Source organism: Heterodontus francisci, chromosome 14, assembly GCF_036365525.1.
Source record: "Heterodontus francisci isolate sHetFra1 chromosome 14, sHetFra1.hap1, whole genome shotgun sequence".
NCBI lineage: Eukaryota > Metazoa > Chordata > Chondrichthyes > Heterodontiformes > Heterodontidae > Heterodontus > Heterodontus francisci.
The window spans coordinates 47,369,591-47,389,789 of NC_090384.1; the positions used below are offsets into that span (position 1 = coordinate 47,369,591).

At 43.3% G+C, this 20,199-nt stretch overlaps 1 protein-coding gene across 5 annotated transcripts in view; it reads left to right on the forward strand.

Annotated features, from left to right (window-relative positions):
- The window catches only part of myrf (myelin regulatory factor), a 368,359-nt gene that overhangs the window by 275,826 nt on the left and 72,334 nt on the right, over positions 1-20,199 (forward strand). For all 5 annotated transcript variants that reach the window (XM_068046165.1, XM_068046166.1, XM_068046167.1 and 2 more), the window contains 4 exons: positions 485-680; positions 1,986-2,062; positions 3,218-3,328; positions 5,613-5,703. In XM_068046165.1, the coding sequence (XP_067902266.1) occupies positions 485-680; positions 1,986-2,062; positions 3,218-3,328; positions 5,613-5,703 (475 nt within the window). The remainder of the gene's footprint in view (positions 1-484; positions 681-1,985; positions 2,063-3,217; positions 3,329-5,612; positions 5,704-20,199) is intronic.

Consider the following 20,199-nt stretch of genomic DNA (forward strand, 5'->3'; position numbering starts at 1 on the left):
CCCCCTCCCCCACCCCCCACCACCCAACCTTCGCTTTGAAAATTGCAATGCGTTCTGGAGGCATCGGACTGGCACACCATCCAGAGCGCAATTTTCAAAGCATGCCCGCACCCAACCTCACCCCCATGAGCATTTGAAAATCCAGCCCCACAAATTGATTCACTCATGTGTCTCAAACTGGTAAGTGTGTTCATCTGGTCTGCCATCCATAAAGAAAGGAGAATCACATGTCAGCATATGATACATTCTAGTAGCCGTTGTATGGAGCAAGGACTTTCTGTTTATATTTTTATGTCATGCTATTGTTTATCGAGATATTTGGCAGAATGGGGGCACTCCTTTAGTTCTTTTGTCTATAAAAGCATCATGGGCCACTGTCTACATTAAAGGCATTATGTAAATGCAACTCATTGTGGTCCAATGTCTGTAGTTATACATTAGCTGGTGTTAGTATTTCTTTTAAATTTTCTCATTTCTTTTACAGACCCAATCCCAGCTATAGAGTAGATGCTGACAAAGGCTTTAACTTCTCTGTCCCTGATGATGCTTTTGTCTGCCAAAAGAAGAACCACTTCCAGGTTACTGTTTATGTCGGCATGATGGGTGACCCTAAATACGTGAAAACCCCTGAGGGGCTCAAACCAATCGATTGTTTCTTCCTGAAGTTGCATGGTGTAAAGGTGGGTGATATTTATTGGTGGGGAAGGGGTGGGAGTAAGAGAGCTTTACTACTGGATATATTTGATCCTTAGATGCCTTTTCTTCCATTTACCAATCTTACCAAAGTACTCAGTGTGGAGACAAAGTAGTTTTCTGTGAATGACTGGCTATAGAGCTGATGTCTACAAATTATTGAGGCCTTAGCCAGGGACGATGATGGTATTTTTTATATTTGTTTGGATACCGGTCCAAATTTCCTACCCTTCATCACCCATGTTCAGCGAGCTGCCTGTTAACAATAATTGAGTACCGATAGCTTGCCAATTAAATTCAAATAAAACTCAATCATGAAAATGGTTCAGGCCTCTGGTTAGAGCCCTTGGATGGGTGGTGCAATTGCCCTGTCCACTGCCCACCTGGTTTGTTTTGCTCTTGGAAGAACATCCTATTGCATCAGTGTGACATCTTATTGCTTCCCACACTGCTATCATGCAGCTTCTCTTACTCTAATCATTCATGGGATGTGGGCATCATTAGCAAGACCAGCATTTATTACTTATTCCTTGTTGCCCTTAGAAGCTGGTGGTGAGCTGCCTTCTTTAACCCCTATAGTCAGTGTGGTACTACTATTTCCACTGTAGGGGAGGTAGTTGCAGGATTTTGGCCCAGCAACAATGAAGGAATGATGATATATTTCCAAGGCAGGATGGTGTGTGACTTGGAGGGGAACTCAGAGGTGATGGTGTTCCCATGCACCGGCTTGTCCTTCTGGGTGGTAGAGATGGTGTGTTTGGGAGGTGCTGTCGAAGAAGCTTTGGTGAGTTGCTGCAGTGCATCCTAAACTTATTGGAGTCAAAGTGTATCGTTGGGGGACAGAGTGAATATTTAAGGAGGATAGGAGAATTAGTGAGATTGCCAATTCATTGTTGAGTTGGTTGCTGTAAATTCATATAACAGGCAAGGAAACTTAACTTTCATTTGTTTGGGATGGCTTTAAACTCACATCCCAAAGTCATAAAGGGCAATGTGTTTTTCCACTTAAGGCCCATTGTCAGCTATTTTAGTTGTTTCTCATGAAAATTGGAGGGTTAGAAATTTTATAAAAAATGAAGATGCAAGTTCATCTTGAAGCAAAATGTCAGATTGGAATTGTTGCCGCTTGAAGTGGCAGGAGACAGTCATGTTGGGACCATTTCAAATCCCTTTCTCACATTGTCTTTTGGATAGAATTTGGTTGGAATTGAATCCTTTTGTAGATCAGTAAAGTTGAAAAAGAGCAGGGATGTATATTGTTTTAATGATTGTTTAATACTGTTCTTTGGTAGTTGGAGGCAATGAACCAGAGCATCAACATTGAGCAGTCACAGTCAGACCGCAGCAAACGGCCATTCAACCCAGTCACGTAAGTATAAGCCACACAGGTGTTCATTGTGCATTTTAGGAATTGGAACAATCCTTCCAAACAATGGAAAATCACTTTTATTTGCCTATCCGGATGCCAGCTTGGCTCACTCAACGGCACTCAGAAGACTGTAGATTCAAGCCCAGTTCGAGGACTCGAGCACACCATTTAGGCAGACACTTTAATGTGATACTAATGGAGTGCTACATTGGTCTTTTGGATGAAATGTTATTAAACTGAAGTTGTTAAAGGAAACATGGCACAATTTGAGGAAAAGTAGCGAATTCTTTTTTCTTGGCTCAGATTTTCCCCTCAAAAAATACAATTAGCAAACTAGGTTAACTGGTCACTAATCTTGTTATTGTGGGGTATCACTGTGCACAAAATGGTTGGCATCTTTGCCTATGTACGACTGTCACTGTTCTTCAAGGGAATGCAAGAGCTTTAAGGTATTTAAGAGATGTGATAAAGAATTGTATAAATGCAACCCTTTCTTTTCACATGGTACTAAGCTACCAACAGCCTAGTCCTTAAAACAGTCATACGCCATACCTTCTTCTGTAGCTATTTGTTATGCACTGACCAGCACTGGCTGCAGTCTCACTCACCCTACTCTTGCAAAATGAGGGGTTAGACGGACCTTAAACCCCTCAGATTACTAAATACATTTACATTGCTGTTGGGAGTGACAAGTAATATCTCAGCTTGGCTCCAGTAGCTACAAAGAGCAAACACAATCTGAATAGTTGACAACTTCACAAAGTTTGTTCAGCAATAATTCTGTCCTTTTATATGGCATATTGTGGGCTTTTTTCTTGCTTTCAAATGAGAAATCGGGCAACATACAGTAAGGTAAAGATGAAAAGTGAACATCAAACTTTAATGGCTATTGAAAAATGTTCAAGTGGACTTGAAGGATGGGCAGGAATGAAAAGAGGTGCATGCGAATATGAGAGATACTTAGAGATGCTCATGGATATTTAGGGATCTTGAGAAATATTGATGATGTGGGATAAATAGGGACATTGTGGGATAATGGGAGATGGTCATGGGTTTTGAGAGGTGCTAAGGAAATGGAGAGATTGTGGCAGTATTAACATGTACTGAAGGATATTGAAAGATGTAGGATATTGATGGAGGTTTTTGATTCCATAGGATTAACATCCCTTCTGATCAGGTCACAAAGGTCACCGTTGGAAGGTTACATTTCAGTGAAACAACGGCTAACAACATGAGGAAGAAAGGCAAACCCAATCCAGACCAGAGGTGAGTACTGTAATGGATGTCGTCGGGTCCTGCAAAACTGATAGGATTTCCATTTCTACTGATGTGTTCTGGTTTATAGGACCATAGACCAAGAAGATGGTTAATACCCACTCAGCATCCCTATTCTATGGAGACGGAACATCAGCCAGCTTCCTGTGCTGGTGATACCTTTCACGAGTAAATACTGGCCAATGCTCACTGTTTGAAAGGGGGATGGTGGCATAGTGGTAATGTTACTGGACTAGTAATCCAGAGGCCTGTACTAATGCTGCAGAGACATGAGTTCAAATCCCACCATGGCAGCTGGGGGAATTTAAATTCAATTAATTAATAAATCTGGCATAAAATGCTAGTCTCATTAATAATGATCATGAAACTACTGGCTTGTCATAAAAACCCATTTGGTTCACTAGTGTCCTTCAGGGGAGGATATCTACCATCCTTACCCGATCTGGCCTACAAGTGACTCCAAATCAACAGCAATGTGGTTGATTATTAATTGCCCTCTGAACTAGAATAGCAAGCCATTCAGTTGTATCAAACTGCTACAGAAAAAAGCACAATGGGTGCACCTACACCACATGAACTGCAGCAGTTCAAGAAGGCAGCTCACTACCACCTTCTCAAGGGCAATTAGGGATGGGCAATAAATTCTGGCCTCGCCAGCGATGCTCACATTCTGCGAAGAAATAAAAAAAAGAGAGAACTTGCATTTATGTGGAACTTTCACATCCGTATGAGGTCCCAAAGCTCTTAGAAAAGGTATCAAAATAGCAGCCAACACCCATGAACCCACACCCCAGCAACAGTCAGCACCATCAGGTGCGGAAGAGAGAAAAGCGACAGAAATATCTAATGGAAAATTGAGCAAAGATGAATCAAGATAAATACTCCTCTTAAATCTTTATGGGACAGAGGCCCAAGATGGATGCTAAGTAAATTTGTCTAAATTGGCAGCATTACCTTGGGATTCTCAGAGGTGATCCATGTTCCATGAAAACTAAGGTTTAAACAGCAGACATTCTTGTTAGAGTTTGGCTGATATTCGATGCCTCCACCATGTGGAATTGGAGTGGTGGTTCTTTGAAAATCACCACACTGAACTTGGTGCCTCACTCCCACTCCTGAACCGTGTGCACCACTGCCATTTCTAAGTGAACATGTAAACAGACGGCACATTGGCAAGCAGTTTGAGATCCTATGACATATTGACAGGACTCTTGCAATTTTCAGATACCAATGGGAGGAACCTGAAGGTGATGAATTGTGCTGGGTGTTGGGTTTATGGATATTGGCATTTCTTTTGTACTTCTTTTAAGCACTTTGTGACCTCCTAAGGATATGAAAGTGCTACCAGGAATTTCAAGTACCAATGGGTAGAATGTGTGCTATGCATCCTCCACTCATTGCTACTAGACGTAAAGTAGCTGCAGCAGAAACCGCACAGTTAAGTTTTCAAAGTAATCTTTGTGGGGCTAGGTGGAATATGTATTCCAACCCACAGCCAGTCCCTTTGTGGCTCCCCAATTTTAAGTCTGGGCTTTAAAGCTTGGCTCCATAGAGGAGCCACAGGATTTCCGCCCAGCCCTGCACCCCCCCACCCCCACCCCCCATCCTAATCTGTGATCTTACAGTTCAATAATCAGATGCAAATAAGGCCCGATCATCATAAAGACTCAGGCTTTTTGCTGAGAATATCAGACGGGCCACCAGATCATTCCATCCACTAACCACCTGATCTCCACTGAGAATAAAGATGAGTCTCCATATCATCTTTTATTGCAGCAATAGTAAGTATGATACTTTTACAGGCGAACATACTAAAAAGGACAGGAACATCCTTTTTTTAGCGGCTGCATGTTGAGTAACAGGAAGCATCAAGATTTTATAGTAGAGTTACAATGAAGATATTGGGTAGGAAAGGAAAGATTATGTGAGAAAAAGTGCTATAAAATAGAGGAACATAACTGTTGTGCACATATAGATATATATCTATGTATGATATATATAAATATTGTTTATTAATACTCTCCCTTTTTCTCACTCATTCACCTTCCATCTCTTTTTCTATCGTTTACTCTCTCCCTTTCTCTTTCTTTGTTTCACTCCTTTCATCTCTAACCCTCATTTCTGCACCTGTCTATTTCCATCTTTCTCTTCATTCTCTCCCTTATCTCTTCATCCATTTTCTGAACTCATCTGTCTCTTTCTATCTCTGACTCTCTCCTCCCCCTCTTTTGCTTATCCATCTCTTCCTCTTTCTGATTCCTTCCTCATTTCTCAGGTATTTCATGTTGGTAGTAGCCCTTCAAGTTCAGGCTCAGAATCAGAATCACCTTGTGGCTGCTCAGATCTCTGAAAGAATCATTGTTCGGGTAAGAATATTTCTAACTCACGCATGACACATGTACAGTCTACATAACCTGTGTGATAGCACTCTATGCCTGGTTATTATCTTTAGTGATTCCTGGAATGCCACATGATCTTAGGTCACAGCTGTCACTGTACCTTCAAATGTTTTGTTCGCGATGCTCTTGTTTTCTGAAATGTTTTACTGAGTGACATTAGGAACTAACCGTCTTAGTGGTCATGCCTTATTCCGCTATTACTCCATGAGTTGTTACTCAGTAAACTGTGACTATATGTGGGTTAATGCATATGTCACATGAGTATGTGTAGAGAATTGTGGGATATTTCCAGTAGAATGCTACTTCCTGCTAATGTCTACAGGAAATTATGGGATAGCGGGATATCAGCAGTGGGATGTTACATTCTGTCAGCATTTGTAGGACTAGTGGGATATCATCAGCAGTATATGACTTCCTGGGAACAAGTTGCTAGCACAATATGCCTTCCTGCTGATTTCATGGTATTACTAGCTTTCTGATACTTCATCTGAGTGCCAATTTTTGTAGGAGTGTAGACAGAGATTATCTACAGGCTATTTTACCATAAGAGGCATCACAACTAAAGCTGATTCTGTCCACACCTGATTTCCACATAGAGGCATTTTCCAGAAGGAGTCATCGCATATCCATTGAGAATGAATCCAGGCTGACTTTTACGCTCCCTAACTTGGGCACACTGAGGACAGTTGGACTAACCAACCCTGCTGCTGCCCTGGCTGAGATGGTTCAAGTCAGCACAATGCATTTTGGAACCTGTGACAGTCCGGGTCTGTCCTGCTCAGTACTACAGTGAGGGGGGCTTTAATACACTGAGCAACCAGAGGAGATCATGCCAATTTAAATGGAATCCCCTTTGTTTATACCTATAGAAGCTGACAGTGGCAGGAGGGTTCTCGAAAACTCCTACAATGCACGCTGGACATTTTCTCCTATGTTAAATTGCTGCACTTATCTGAGGTCTATACAAATCAATTCTGGCTCCTTCATTAACAACATGTCATGTGCTGCTCTCCAAAATAACTACCTGAGCACGTAAACACCTTATCCAAGCTACTGAGTATTATGCGGGAGCTGGCACTAAGGTGCGCTCAAGCCACACAGTATCAGACAGGAGTGATAGTTTATTTTTACCTGATGTGCACTGTACATGTACAGAAGCTGACACCAAGGCACAAATAGACCCTATATATAAGATGGGAGTGAATTGTAGCATTTTGCTCAGTGCCTAACATTGAGGAGCTCTCATAAGTTAGACATCACCAGACAGGAGTGATTATCAGTTTTTACCTGATGTGGCATTATGGACTATTACACCATCAATTTCTAGGAATATTTAAATCATGCACAAGTTATAGTGACTTTATTGTGTCTGGTTTTCACAAGTGGCAGATTTTAAGTTTTTATACCTCCCATATAGAGTGAATAGAATACACTTAGCCCAGCAGTGCTTAATAAGTTTGCTGTGCTCTGTGTGTCTGAGGTAATCGTGCCCCCTCCAGTATCACTGTCTCACTCCTCTCAATCAACCTGGAGAGCAGGCCACCGTGCATTGGTGCTGGTGGCTCACCCAGATGTTTTCCTTGAGAGCCACTATAGTCCAGTGGCTGCTGGGGTTGTCGGGGTTAGGGGAGAGATAAGGGAATGGGATTGGATGCTACAGAGACGTGGAACATATATTTGCTCTCCACGCTCACAGGTGGAGTTTATGCAATTGACACACATCCTCCATCTGGCAGGCTGACTGCTCTTAATAAAGCACATTGAAGGCTATTGGAATTTAGCCAGTGGCCCAGAACTGGGTAGACAGTACATTCTGTATGCAGAACATGTTGTTACCTAAAAACAGTGTGAAATATAATTGTGTGTCTGACTGTTCAATTACTGGAGCAAATACCTTGTAAAGAATCAGCTGAAAAACAAAACAGAGCTGCAAAAGTAACTGGAAAACAAAGAAACTAAAGTGGATTATTTGGACAAAGAATTATTAGAAACTGGATTATCACTAAGAATGGATTATTGCTGGCAGTGGATACTTAACAATTTGGTCATTATTAAGCTACTGGATAGTTACTAATAATGGACAATTACTACCGACAAATTGTTAATAACTGTATCTATTTAGAAATGATAGTAACGTTGGGTGATTGCTAACACAGTAGAGTTACTAACAATTAATTATTACCAGCAAAGGGTGGTTATTAACAATGGGTAGGTGGTAATAATGCATTGTTACTAAATATTATTACAAATGGTGGATCATTACCAGGAATGAAATGACTGATAATTGATTGGTACAATTATTGCCAGCAATGAGGCTACTAACAATGGGTGGATAGCAATAAGGGATAGTTCCTAGCCCTAGATTATTATTGACTGTGTGTAGAGACTGTTCACATGTCATCTCCAGCTGTCTCTGATTCCTCTGTTCTTCATTCACAGAACACGGCACAGGTGAGATATTTTAATGCTTAAAACACTCACACAGGAGACTATTTCAGAGCATAGGTACAGTGGAGCCCTTTATTATCAGTAACTAAAGAGAGCTGTACAGGAAGGAGGTAAGTTTAAGAATTGAGGGGGCAAAAATATTGCTTAACAGGTGAGAAAAGCAGGCAGATTTCTATGTGTCTGTCAGAGAATGGGTGAAAAGATTCATTGGATAATAGAGGGCATTGCACCAAGGTGGCTAACTGAGCAGCTGTAAGCAAAAATGTCTGGTTCAATGATTCTGTGACAATATGATAGTGATGCTTTAATGTTCTAGAACAATCTATATATGATGGAATATAGAGGTATGATAATAAACAGGCTCCACTGTATCGGTTAACACTGCACTGAAGGCATTTTGTTCAAAGTTACTGTACAAGCCCCAGGGATAATCTGACAATTCACTCCCTTCTGATATACCATATTATTTGTGTATTTTTTGACAGCTCCTTCACAATATTTATTTGATAAAACCAGCCACCTCACTGGCACCTAGTACTGTGTTATAAATCTGGTAACAGTCACACATACCATAGTAGAAGCATCAATACTTGAGGGCAGGACAATTGACATTGATGATGGAGCTGGTCTAATATAAGGAGTGTACGTCTTCCAGATGAGGGCTTTTCTGTGTAATGGAACAGCAGCAGATATATAAAGTTTCAGTGAGCTTTAATAATCTGACTGTCCTTAATCATGCTCTTTCTTTGTCTCTTTGGCATTCTCCATCTTCATCTTCTCTTGTCCCTCCCTCACTTTCCTATCTCTCTTTCCCTCTCCACTCCTCATCTATCCCCATCTCTATCTCCTGGTGTGTCTCTCACTGTTCTTTCAATTTTTCTCCTTTTTTGGCTTTCTCTTTTTCTCTCTCTCTCATCACTTTCTTAACCTCTCTCTCTGGCTGTCTGTCCTGTCTCTCTTTCTCCTCTCTCCTCTGTCTCTCCCACTCTATCCCTCTCACTCCTATCTTTTTTTCACAACTTGAGCACTGTGTACTGTGTGCAGTTCTGGTCACCTCATTACAGAAAGGATGTAATTGCACTAGAGAGGATACAGCAGAGATTTACAAGGATGTTGCAGGGACTGGAAAATGCAGCTATGAGGAAAGATTGGATAGGCTGGGGTTGTTCTCCTTGGAACAGAGAAGGCTGAGGGGAGATTTGATTGAAATGTACAAAATTGTGAGGGGCCTGGCTAGAGTGAAGGTGAAGGGCCTATTTATCTCAGCTGAGAGGTCAGTAACTAGGCGGCATAGATTTAAAGTGATTGGTAGAAAAATTAGAGGGGAGATGAGGACAATTCTTTTTCACCCAGAGGGTTGTGGGGCTCTGGAACTCACTGCCTGAAAGGATAGTTGAGGCAGAAACTCTCAACACTTTTAAAAGGTGTCTGAATATGTATCTCCAGTGCTGTAACCTGCAGGGCTACAGAACAAATGCTGGAAGGTGGGATAAGGCTGGGTGGCTTGTCGTTTGGCTGGTGCAGATACGATGGGCCAAGTGGCCTCTTTCTGTGCCATAAACCTTCCTGTCGCTTCTGTTGCTTTCCCGGTGTGTCTCACGCATTCTCTTCTGTCTGTTTATCCCTCACTCCTGTTTCTTATATTCTCTATGTTCTGTGTCACAATACAATCTTTTCTGTCGCTCTCTCTCATCATTTCTCTCTAATCTCTATCTTATTCTCTCTCTCTAGGCACTATTATGTCCATGTGTCTGTCTGTCTTATATTTTACTCTCCTTTTGTTTGCTGTTTCTCTCCCTTCTCATCCCTCCTTTTCTTCACTCTCCCTCTCTATCTGTCTCCAACTCCCATCTCTTTCACTCTCTCCCCACCTTGTTCTCTTTCTCTCTCCCCTGTCTTTCTATTTGTCTGTCTGTGTCTCTGTGTTTTTCCATGTTGTTCTATCCCTCTCTCTTTCACCCCATTTCTCTTTCTTCCCATGTCTCTTTCCATGTATCTCTCTCAAGGCTTTCTCTTTTTGTCTGTCCATCTCTGAATCTCTCTTCCTGTCCTTATTCTCCCCATTTTTCTTTTCCAGATTTTATCTCTCCCTTTCTTTCCTCTCATTACCTTTCTTTTTCTGTGCCAGAAATGTAGGCCATGCTCTCAATCTGTATAACCAAGGATTTTGCCAGTTTTTCACCACTGAACAGTTGCAGATGTCCTTTAATCTCTTACCCACTCTGCTAGAAATTGCTGTAAAGGGACCATCTCCAGTTGATCTGTTCTAAGTTAGTCTGATTTCTTCTTGGGCCATGTCGCCAGTTGTACAGTGTAAAATTGGACTATTCTACTATGAGGGATCTAGAATTAAAATACTTGAGATCTGAGTTGGCTCTGATTGTGTGGTCTATTATCCGAGCATGCTGGCCTTGGTGATATTGGACTTTCCTCCTGTCTCTCTCATGTATGCAGGCATAGACATAGCAGTGAGCTCTTTACACTGAGTGTGATTTGGAAATCAAGGGTATGAGGAACTCCACACAGCTTCCATGCACAGTGAGCAGGGGCAGCGATCCGGAAGCAGACCACTGCTTACCCTTTCACATGGGTGAATGCAGTGTGCACTGAACCATAAACACCACAAAGTCCTTTGTATGTGATGAGTTAGCTCATCTGGGTTGGAGCCGCAATCGAGGGAAAGGACAAGAAAATCTGCCAGGTGTTCTGGGAAGTGTACACGTATGAACATCAAGTAACAGGACTAGCTCAGCTGTGATGTGCCCCAAAGTTGATTACTCTGTTGACCCTAACTATCTAGACTCAAACAGTAAGAATAACCGCACTTGGGTGACATGCCAGAGTATAAATACACCCATGGACCATAATCATTGAGGGAGATTTTTCTGTTCCAGTACCTGGATATATTCAATTGCCTGGACACAGTATATGAAGGAAAATCATGTGGGAAGGTTTGCAGGGATGGGAACCTGCCTGATTTCTCTGTTCATTAATTTAAATGGACGTAGAATTCAGTAGGTTCCCTTATGGTCCATAAGGTGATTCTTCCGGCCAGATTTTCTTTCCTGTGTTGCATCCAGGTATTCAGGCACAAGTACAGAAAAATCTGCCCCATTGCCACCAGGAAAGGAAATGAGAAAATAAGGAAGAGAAAGGAAAGATGAGTCTGAGAGGTTTCAATTCCAGAGACACATACTCCTTCCAAGTAGGGATCTTCATAAGTGGCAAAAGATTATATTGTACTGTTGCCAATGGAGTGACAGATTGCACATTACAGTAGCTGAGTCTTTTGAATCAGCTCCAGTGCAAGTAGATTGATGGGATGGAACAGCCAGAAGTGAGTCCTTAAAAAACCCTAAACAATATATAAACGCTCGTGTTCTTGGCTTTTTTTAAAAGTAACAGACAAATAATGACTGTTAATAATTACCAGCTGTCTGGGGGGGAGGGAAACCCTTTCACTCTGGAAATAGAGCAAGGTTAGTATCCTATCAGCTGAATTGGACCAAAGCTGCTGTGCGAGTTTCCTGTCCGCACTTATGAACCTGTGTAGGAAATCTCTCTCCATATCTACATTTCCTGAACAAGCAACCCGTGTTTGGAAAAGGAAATAGAGTTTAAATAAATGTTTGGAAAGAATCTGTGCAAGACAGTAGCAGTGGGACTTGGCTCTCCCCTGCAATAAAGATCTTTCTCTCTCCTGAAATACAGAGCTTTCTGACTCCAGCAGTGGGACCTGGCTTTCTCCTGTAATATTGAAGATCTTTCTCCTGTAGCACTCTTTATAGATTCAGGTCCAGTTTAACTATATTTTTCAGGCTGATACACTTCAAAAAGATACATAGATCCTATGTGATCACTTCTGTCATCTCTAGAATCAAATCAATTCTCTCTCGCATTTGTTGACTGTTGTGTGGATACTACATGATCAATGCTGCTCTGAGCTTCCTCTCTTGATCTTCCTAAGCTTCAAATAAAATTTCTTCTTCCTCCCTCACTGCTTGGATATCAAGACTCATCACCTTGTCACCAATCTTAACTCATCCTTTCAGAACCTTGAAATTATGGAATTCCTCACATCCCTCCGTCTACACTTCCATCTACAGGCTTTTAATACCCAACCTTGCTATCACTTGATTATGACACCCTGATTTTCCTCATCATCTCATCTACTCTTGCAAACCTGGTAGCTTCTTGCCTTGACTTTTTCAGCTGGCTTTCTCAATAATAATTTAAGAAAACAACACCGTATGGAAGGCTTTCCAACCTGGATTGTCATTTTTTTTTTCCCTTCATTTTCACTGTTTTCTCTTGCTGCCTGAATAGAATAAATGTGGGTTCAGGTCCTTACACACTCGGCATAATGAGGAAGAGAATTTGAAGACCCCAGCATCAGCATTTATACTGTGTGAAGTGTATTTCTGGCTTGTTTTTATGGTTTTTTTTGTTGCTGTTGTCAACTACTTTGAGATCCCTTGCTTAATGCCACCACAGTTTCTCAAGGTGCAGCTTGTTTATGACCACATCATGCAAGTGAATATTTGCTTTCGGGGGAATTGCCACAGTGCCTTCGTTTGAAGGTAACCATTTTGTCAGCACTCTTCACCCTGTTTAGAAAGTCTTGGTTTGGTTTCTGGGACAGCAAGGCTATTCTCTGCAGCCATGCCTGATTACACCTGAGCATTTTCCAGGACATGAGCTGAACATTGGTGAGGTCCATCCATGTATTGGAGTGATAATTGAACGTCTCAGATACATAGTGTTACGGTCAGGTGAGGAGGGGTCAAAGGGCTTCCTCCTTTTCCCTTGTTTGACCACAACAGGTTTAATTATTTTTTAAAGTGGATATACTGCCCAATTCAATAGTTGTTAGATTACTTACTTGCTATGATCATAACAAGAACCAATCAGACATGTTTTCTTGCGTTTAACTAAGAAAGAGGTTAACTTTTATTGTACATAAACCAAACTAATTAAAATAATAAACTACGCTCCAACTTTCACACGCGCACACATACTAGAGGTTCACACACACACAAATAGGTTACAGAGTGGGTAAGGGTAGATTGGATCGAGTTAGAGTCCATAGAAAAAGGGGTATACAGTCTGTGGAGTTTGGTAATTCGGATGGCTTCTAGTTGAATTTGGTGGTCCTGAAGCTTTTAGTTTGAAGAGGTGGATGACTGATCTGGCGAATCTCTTGGAGACAGCAATGCGAATGATTTCCTCCAAGGGGATTTCTGATTGTAGCTGGAATATGCAAAGGTGGTCAGTCAACAGGCAGGATTCGAAGCTTGCAAGTTAGAATGCAGACAGAGAGAGAGGGGGACCCCCACTTGGGTCTGCACATGTCAAAGTCCAGATGCTTCTCCTTGCTGCTGCAGAGAAACACCAGCTTAAAACCACAGAGGTGGGGCTTGTCACATGACAGTAACCCAGTGATTCAAGCATGGTAGTTCGCAGTGTAGTTCTTCTGGCTAAAAAGAACAAGCAGTACCCTTAAGCTTCCTGGGTCTTGGTTCTTGCTGGGATGAGCAGGCATTTCGTCTCCACCTCACAGGCCTCACAGTGTAGGGTACAGTATTGCAAATTAGGTGGCCATCTTAAACTGCTAGCAAAGTATTTTTTATCTTCCTTTTTAAAATTTCATTAAAAAATATATAAATTCAAATCTGTAGTCAGTGGATTAAAGAAAATTATCATTCAAGCAAGCATGTTGGTGTGACACCTCCCCACCATGCGAAATGAAATGTGACGACAAGAGCATTTCATTATGAGGTCACAAATTAAAAAGAAACTGTACACACACACACACACACACACACACACACACTCATCCTCAAACACTCATTCATCAGTCTCACGCTGTCATAGCCAGGCTCTGGTTAATTTTTTTAAATCTAGGATGATTCTGTGCTGAGCTAGACTCCAGATAAAGCCTCAGCTATCACGTTTTTCCCTACAATGTGGATAATCTTTAGTTGGTAAGGTTGCAGAAGCAGGCTCCATCAACAAAGCCTTGCATTCTGGATTTTGAATTTCTCCACAAAGGTCAAAGGATTGTGGTTGGTATAAGCTACGGTCTCTCTATATCCATTTTGGACATATACCTCTAAGTGTTTGAGAGCCAGCAACAGTCCCAGGGCTTCATTCTCCACAGAGTATCTCCTTTGATGTTTGTTTAATTGTTTTGGAGCAGTATCTAACTGGTCTCTCAATGCCTGACTCATCATCTTGGAGCAGGACGACACCTACCCCTATGTCACTCACATCCACTGCCACTTTAAATGTTTTGTTAAAGTTTGGAACTGCCAGCACCAGTTCATCGGTTAAGATGGCTTTCAGCCTCTCGAAAGCTGTTTGGCACCTCCCTGATTACACTACCTTCGCTTTTTTCTGTAATAATTCTGTCAATGGGGTGGCTATAGTGTTGAAGTTTGGGACAAACGTGCGGTAAAACCCACACATCCCCAAAGATCGCATTATTTCCTATTTGGTCATGGAGATGGGAAAATCTATCAGCGCCTGTACCTTTGCTTCTCTGAGCAGCACTAGGCCTTGACCCACAATATGCCCTATGTAGGTTACTTGAGCTTTAGTGAACTCGCTCTTTGCAAGATTTTCCATGAGGTCAGCCGACTGTAACCTTCGGAAGAGGGCTTCTAAATGGTCTAGGTGGTCCCCCAGGTGTCACTGTACACTAACATATCATCCAGGTACACTACACGGTGTGGCGCAGTGGTTAGCAGGGCGGCACAGTGGCGCAGTGGTTAGCACCACAGCCTCACAGCTCCAGGGACCCGGGTTCAATTCTGGGTACTGCCTGTGCGGAGTTTGCAAATTCTCCCTGTGACCGCGTGGGTTTTGGCCGGGTGCTCCAGTTTCCTCCCACAGCCAAAGACTTGCAGGTTGATAGGTAAATTGGCCATTGTAAATTGCCCCTAGTGTAGGTTGGTGGTAGGGAATATGGGATTACCGTAGAGTTAGTATAAATGGGTGGTTGTTGGTCGGCACAGACTCGGTGGGCCGAAGGACCTGTTTCAGTGCTGTATCTCTAAATAAATAAATAAGTTGGGCAGGCCAGCCACTATCTGGTTCATCAGCCTTTGGAAGGTGGCTGGGGCATTTCTTAATCCAAAGGGCATCACCCAGCACTGGAATAAGCTGTCTGGGGTGACAAAGGCTGAGATCTCTTTAGCTCGGGGCTGGGTGGGGGGGTGGGAGTGGGAGGCCATAAGGGAACCTGCCAATATCCTTTTAACAAGTCTATTTTGATTATGTAGGTGGCATTTCCTAGTCCATCTATACAGTCTTCCAGGCAGGGAATTGGGAGGAATCAGTTCTGGTCACTGCATTAATCTTTCTTTAATCAATGCAGAGCCTTGTTGAGCCATTGGGTTTGGGCGTCAGTATAACTGGGGAACTCCAGCTGCTCTGACTGGGCTCAATCAGCTTGTGCTTCAGTAGATACTGAATTTCCTCCTGAACCTGGGTCAGTTTCCTGGGACCTAGGCGATAGGGGTTTTGTTTTATGGGAGGGGTCTCTCCTACATCCACATCGTTTAGGGTTAGGGTTATGCATGCTGGTTTGTCCCTACAGATCCCTTTAAATGTTGTGAGCAGCCTTGTTAGGTCTCCTCTCTGTTCTGCATTTAAACAGGAGAGTATGGTGTCTAATTTTCCTAGCATTTCGGTGTTAGCTAACCAGATGGTAGGGGATTCAATTTGGGAATCCTCCAGGCCTCCCTCTAACTCATCCTCACTGTTACTTTTGCCCTCCTCTTTCCTGACTGCCTGACAAACTTGTGCTTGTTTGTCCTTTTCCCGGCTGTGATACCGTTTTAACATATTGATGTGGCACAGCCATTGTTTTTTCCTACGATCTGGGGTGTCAATTATATAATTCACCTTGCTAATTCTCTTTACTACTCTGTACGGGCCACTGAACAGGGTTTTCAGTGGTTCACCCTATATTGGTAATAGCACTAACACATGGTCTCCAGGCTGAAATGTTCTGGCCTTGGCATGTTTATCCTCCTGCATTTTCATAGATTACCCATGACCTTTTGAAAAACACTGGACATAAAATTTGTGCCCTGATCCGACTGGATCTCAGCAGGCAGCCCATATCAGGTGAAGAATTAGGTTAGCCCCTCCACCACTACCTTGGCAGAGGTAGTTCTTAGCGGGATAGCCTCTGGAAATCGGGTAGCCACATCTATAATGGTGAGAAGATACTGGTAGTCCCATGTTGTTTTCGGCAGCGGCAACACACAACCCACCAGCACTCTGCTGAATGGTTCCCCAAAAGCTGGTATGGGAATTAGGGGTGCAGGTTTTATTGCAGGTTGAGGCTTCTCCACAACCTGGCACGTGTGGCAAGTCTTACAGAATTCCACCACACCCTTGTGAAGTTGTGGCCAGTGAAAATGCTGTCTGATGTGGACTTGGGTTTTTCTGATACGGACATGTCCAGCCATTGGAATCATAGCACTCTGGAACTCCCTCTGCTTCAGCTTCAGTTTGGGCAGACTGTGCTAACTTTTTTAACACTGGATCGGCTTGCTGAGCCTCGACCAAGGAACACCTGCTGAACACTTCCTGTGGTTCCTCTAACTTCCCAAAGAAGGTTTCAGATAACCAGACAGTAGGGTCATCTGCCTGCAGTGCCTGTTCAGCTTCCTCTGATGGAGCTTGTTTGGCCATGGACTGGGTCACCACACACTCAGGGAAAATGCCAGGGACCTTTTCCCGTAACTGCTCTGTTTCTCTGACCACGTTCGGTCTAAGCCCACTGGGGAAGCTACCACCTTCGCTCCTGCCACGTCATTACCAAGAAGCAAGTCAGCCTCATCCACAGGTAAACTAGGGGCAATCCCCCACTGTTACCAATCCTGAAATAAGGTAGCACTCCAGGTGCATTTGATATAAAGGTATGAGCATATAACTTCCTCCAATACCATTTACTAATACTTTTTCATTCAATGCTCTCTCTAGGGGAAAGGCCATGCCTTTTCCCAGAAGGGATTGTGTGGCCCCTGTATCCTTAAGTATGACTATGGGCTTACTGGCCCCACTTGAGGTCACTTTTCCTTTAGACACAAACTCCTGGTAACCTTCAGGGATTTTGTGAATTTCTCCCGCACTCATAGCGGTAGGTATACTGGGTTTTACTGCCACAGTTAAAGCCACAGCCTGGTCTCCTGTGCTTTCCATCAGGACCCCTTTTTCTGCACTAGTTTAGTTTAGTTTAGTTTAGAGATACAGCACTGAAACAGGCCCTTCGGCCCACCGAGTCTGTGCCGACCATCAACCACCCATTTATACTAATCCTACACTAATTCCATATTCCTACCACATCCCCACCTGTCCCTATATTTCCCTACCACCTACCTATACTAGTGGCAATTTATAATGGCCAATTTACCTACCAACCTGCAAGTCTTTTTGGCTTGTGGGAGGAAACCGGAGCACCTGGAGGAAACCCACGCAGACACAGGGAGAACTTGCAAACTCCACACAGGCAGTACCCAGAATTGAACCCGGGTCGCTGGAGCTGTGAGGCTGCGGTGCTAACCACTGCGCCACTGTGCCGCCCCTAGTCTGACTAATCCTCTTGGTTTTCCCTTTAACTTCCAGCAGTCAGCACGAAGGTGACCTGCCTTGTTACAGTGGAAACATACAGGCTTTCGGGCGTCACTCCTGTTCTCAGCACCTTCCTCTGTGGCCTGTGGAGGCCCCCCTGTGTTTACAGTTATCCCTTCTTGCCCATGGCTGTTCATCCTCCTATCACCCTCCCAACTTCTATCATTTTCAGGTTTTTGGAGGTGACTGGGGAAGGGTTTCCTTTGGGGCAAGGGCTTATGAATAAGTGTATAATTATCAGCCAGGATTGCTGCCTGCCTGGTTCTTGGAACCTTTTGTTCCTCTGTGTTTTTTTATGGAAAGGGGAAGCAAGTTTTTAAACTCCTCCAGGAGGATCATCTCTCTGAGGTTTTCATAGGTGGACCTCTAACATAAGTGCCCATATCCATCGGTTGAAAGCGAGTTGCTTAACCCTTTCAAACTTGATGTAAGTATGTTCTGGCCGCTTTCGGAGAGTTGAGAACTTTTGGCGGTTACTAGCTCGTATACACTCAGGATAGCATTTTTAGTCATCTCATAATCTGATGAACTCTCATCAGGCAATAGTGAATAAACCTCATGGGCTTTTCCTGTTCATTTGCTCTGCAATTACAGTATCCAGCTGTCTACTGGCCACGTTAACTGTTTTGCAAGCTTTTCAAAAGAGCTGAAAAATGCTTCCACATCCCCGTCGTTGAACTTTGGTATCAACTGGGAGAACTTTAAGAGTTCAGCACTCGGTCCTGAGCTAGGGGTCATTCCCTCATTAGCCGTGCCTTCACTGGGTGTATTGAGACTTCCTCTAGTTCATTGAAGCTGCCTTAACTGATTTTGGAAAGCTCTTTCTTTTTCCCTTTCCTGATACACTCTCTCTCCTGTTGCTCCTTCTGGAATTCTAATTCTAGTCTCCTCTGTTCTAGCTGTATCTTAGCTAATGTTACTCTGTCCGTTTCCAACTCTCAGCCTGTCTCTGGTCCTCCAGTGTCAATTTTAAAATGGTTGGCCACAAATTTTAGGATTTCGGGTTTCCTAACTTTTGGACGGATATTTATCTCTACATGCCTAGCTATACTTCTTAACTCTTCAAGGGATAGGGCTTTTAAATTGTCCCAAGTTACTTCCCTCTGTTCTACAAAGGTATTGGCCTTGAATGTGGACATTTTAGTAATCTAGCACCGAAAACCACATGAAAACCTGTATTAAAATTTTTAAATTATTGCTCAGGATCAATTTGGTTTTCCGCTTCCAATTTCCCATTTGTCTTTGGGCTTTCTCCCAAATTTCTGTTATGGTCAGGTGAGGAGGGGTTGATGGGCTTCCTTCTTTTCCCTCTTGTTGTTTGACCACAACAAGTTTAATTCTTTTTTAAAGTGGATGTACTGGCCAATTCAATAGGTGTTTGATTGCTTACTTGCTGTGAACATAACAACAACCAATCGGACAGGTTTTCTTGAGTTTAACAAAGAAAGAGGTTAACTTTATTGTAATCAAACCAAACTAATTTTTAAAAAACTACTCGGCAACTTTCACACGCAGACACACACACGAGAGGTTCACACGTACACAAATAGGTTACAGAGTGGGGAAGGGTAGATTGGTCGAGTTAGAGTTCATAGAAAAAGGGATATACAATCTGTGGAGTTTGGTGATATGGCTGGCTTCTCGATGAATTTGGTGGTCCTGCGGCTTTTATTTTCAAGAGGAAGGTGACTGATTTGGTGGGTCTCAAAAGGAGTTAAGGCAGCTTCAAATAACTAGAGGAAGTCTCAATACACCCAGTGTCCAGGCTGATCAAGGCCCTTAAGTGGCCAATTAACTGGCACTTAAGGGCCTCCTCCCACCACTGCGGGTATTTTACCCTCGGAGGCTGGATGGCAAAAGCCTCAAGAGGCGCCTGCCTTCTTGTGGGCTTGGGTGGGGGGGTCCCCTCCTGATCGAGCACCCAGTGTCCCACAGAGGGCCACCCCCGAAGCCCACAACTGCTCCAACGCACAACACTCCCTCCCCCCCCACCCTTCCCCCACCGGTCCCCTAACCAACCCCCCTTGCTTTGCCGGGGCCTGGCCAATTGTCCCTGGTGAGGCCCTAAAAACCTACCTGACTTCTGGAACCATCCTTCACCTTGCTTTCGATGGCTGGGTGTATTCCCAGCAGTGGCCACTGCTCCCAGTGGAAGTCCTACCCTTGCCCAATTAAGGGCCTGGGGAACGAAAAATCCCAGCCTGGCTCCCCAGGCCCAGCGGAGGCAGGCTCGCCACTGACATTTTAGCCGGTGGGTGGGGCCTCCCTCCGAACAAAAAATTCTGGCCCATTTCTCAATATTGAGGATGTTGTTTCTTAAAGATACCCAGGTGAACTGAGTGTCCAGTGTCACCAAGGAATCAGCTGTGG